General features: G+C 35.0%; 1 protein-coding gene across 2 annotated transcripts in view; it reads right to left on the reverse strand.

Moving 5' to 3' along the window:
* The window catches only part of LOC108688946 (LIX1-like protein), a 3,104-nt gene that overhangs the window by 939 nt on the left and 775 nt on the right, over window positions 1-1,390 (reverse strand). The window contains exons 3-4 of one of the 2 annotated variants that reach the window (XM_018195508.1): window positions 1,012-1,346; window positions 548-937 (exon numbers count right to left, since the gene is read on the reverse strand). In XM_018195508.1, coding sequence (XP_018050997.1) covers window positions 548-937; window positions 1,012-1,346 — 725 coding nt within the window. Of the gene's footprint in view, window positions 1-547; window positions 938-1,011; window positions 1,359-1,390 lie in introns of both variants that reach the window. The other variant, XM_018195506.1, reaches the window with a different exon arrangement.

Consider the following 1,390-nt stretch of genomic DNA (forward strand, 5'->3'; position numbering starts at 1 on the left):
TTGTGAATATCACACGCGCACACATACATTTCATACTCTTTTTCAATTCCAAATACATTGCGAAATTATATCTGTCGAACTTATTGAATTGTACTCTGATGATTAAGCAGAAATCTTACGAAATATAAGATAATGGAAGACAAAGCCTTGCGTCCCAAAATATATACACATACAAGTAAAATGTAATATATAAAAATGCGAGTGTTCTATATTGTGTGCACACAGTATATCTTTATGATGCTTAATGATGATATTTATATATACTTAGTAATCCTATATAATCAAAATATCCCATTTAAGATCTATTATCACCAGAAATGCTTTATAAAAAAAAACTCTATGAAAAGATACGCTTTATAAAAAGGACGGAAGTTGTTTTCATTGTCATAAAGTTAAGCTCTAAAAAGAATTAAGTAAAACGATCTTTAAAGTAATCTAAAAAAAAAAATTTTTTGTCTTTTTTTTCAAAACTTATTCCTTGCAAAAGACCAGTCTTGTACATTATTTATTTTAGTGACGTTCACGTTAGAATTTACTGCGGACAAACCTGCGCATGTGCAAGCATCAGTATATCTTTCTTTTCTTTTGGAAATCTAAGTTCTCGTCCCGCTAATCGCGCAGTTTCAAGTTCACGCTCAGCTAAGGCCAATTCCATTGCCACGATCCCACCACCACTTTCGTGTTCTCTAGCAACCCAGTCTAATGCCATTTGGCTACGCATATCGTCATCTAATGCCCGATGACTATAATGCGCGACTACTTCCTGCCTGCTGCACTGCCTCTCTCTCATGGCTTTTAAAGAGCCATTCCAATGAAGCAATTGAAAGACTGTCATTAACTCTTGGAATTCCAACATTGTTCTTCCACGATTGCATTCCAACATAAAACGGAACGCACCTATACCTGTATTTGGATCTTCTTTCTCATCACTGCTTCCCTGAAAGCATATATGCATTTAAGCATTGTTCCTAATTTAATGTAATAATAAATAACTTTTCATATTTTATTTACTTGTGCTTGGCTACCAACTCCATTGGACGTTGCTGAAGGTTTGGCAAAACTAGCCCTTGCCTCTGCAACAGCTTTTTCAATAAAATCGTCAGTAATTTTTCGCGATGGATGTTCATTGAATACAGAATTCATCAGTGCAATTTTTGCAGCCGATCTACGTGCTTCCGCCTTTGTGGGACAATTTTGAAAACTCCCAAAACACGATCCTCCAGGAAGTGTTACATAACAAACGTAAGGTGGATTGGCACCAGGAACAGATTCATAAATAACTAATGCACCATTTCTCAATTCTGTTCCTCTAGCTTGTTTCATCTGCCAAAATTCTTGCAATGCTTCTACGACATTTACTGTATATATATAAGAAAAAAAAATATATATA

Source organism: Atta colombica, unplaced genomic scaffold (genome assembly GCF_001594045.1).
Source record: "Atta colombica isolate Treedump-2 unplaced genomic scaffold, Acol1.0 scaffold250, whole genome shotgun sequence".
NCBI lineage: Eukaryota > Metazoa > Arthropoda > Insecta > Hymenoptera > Formicidae > Atta > Atta colombica.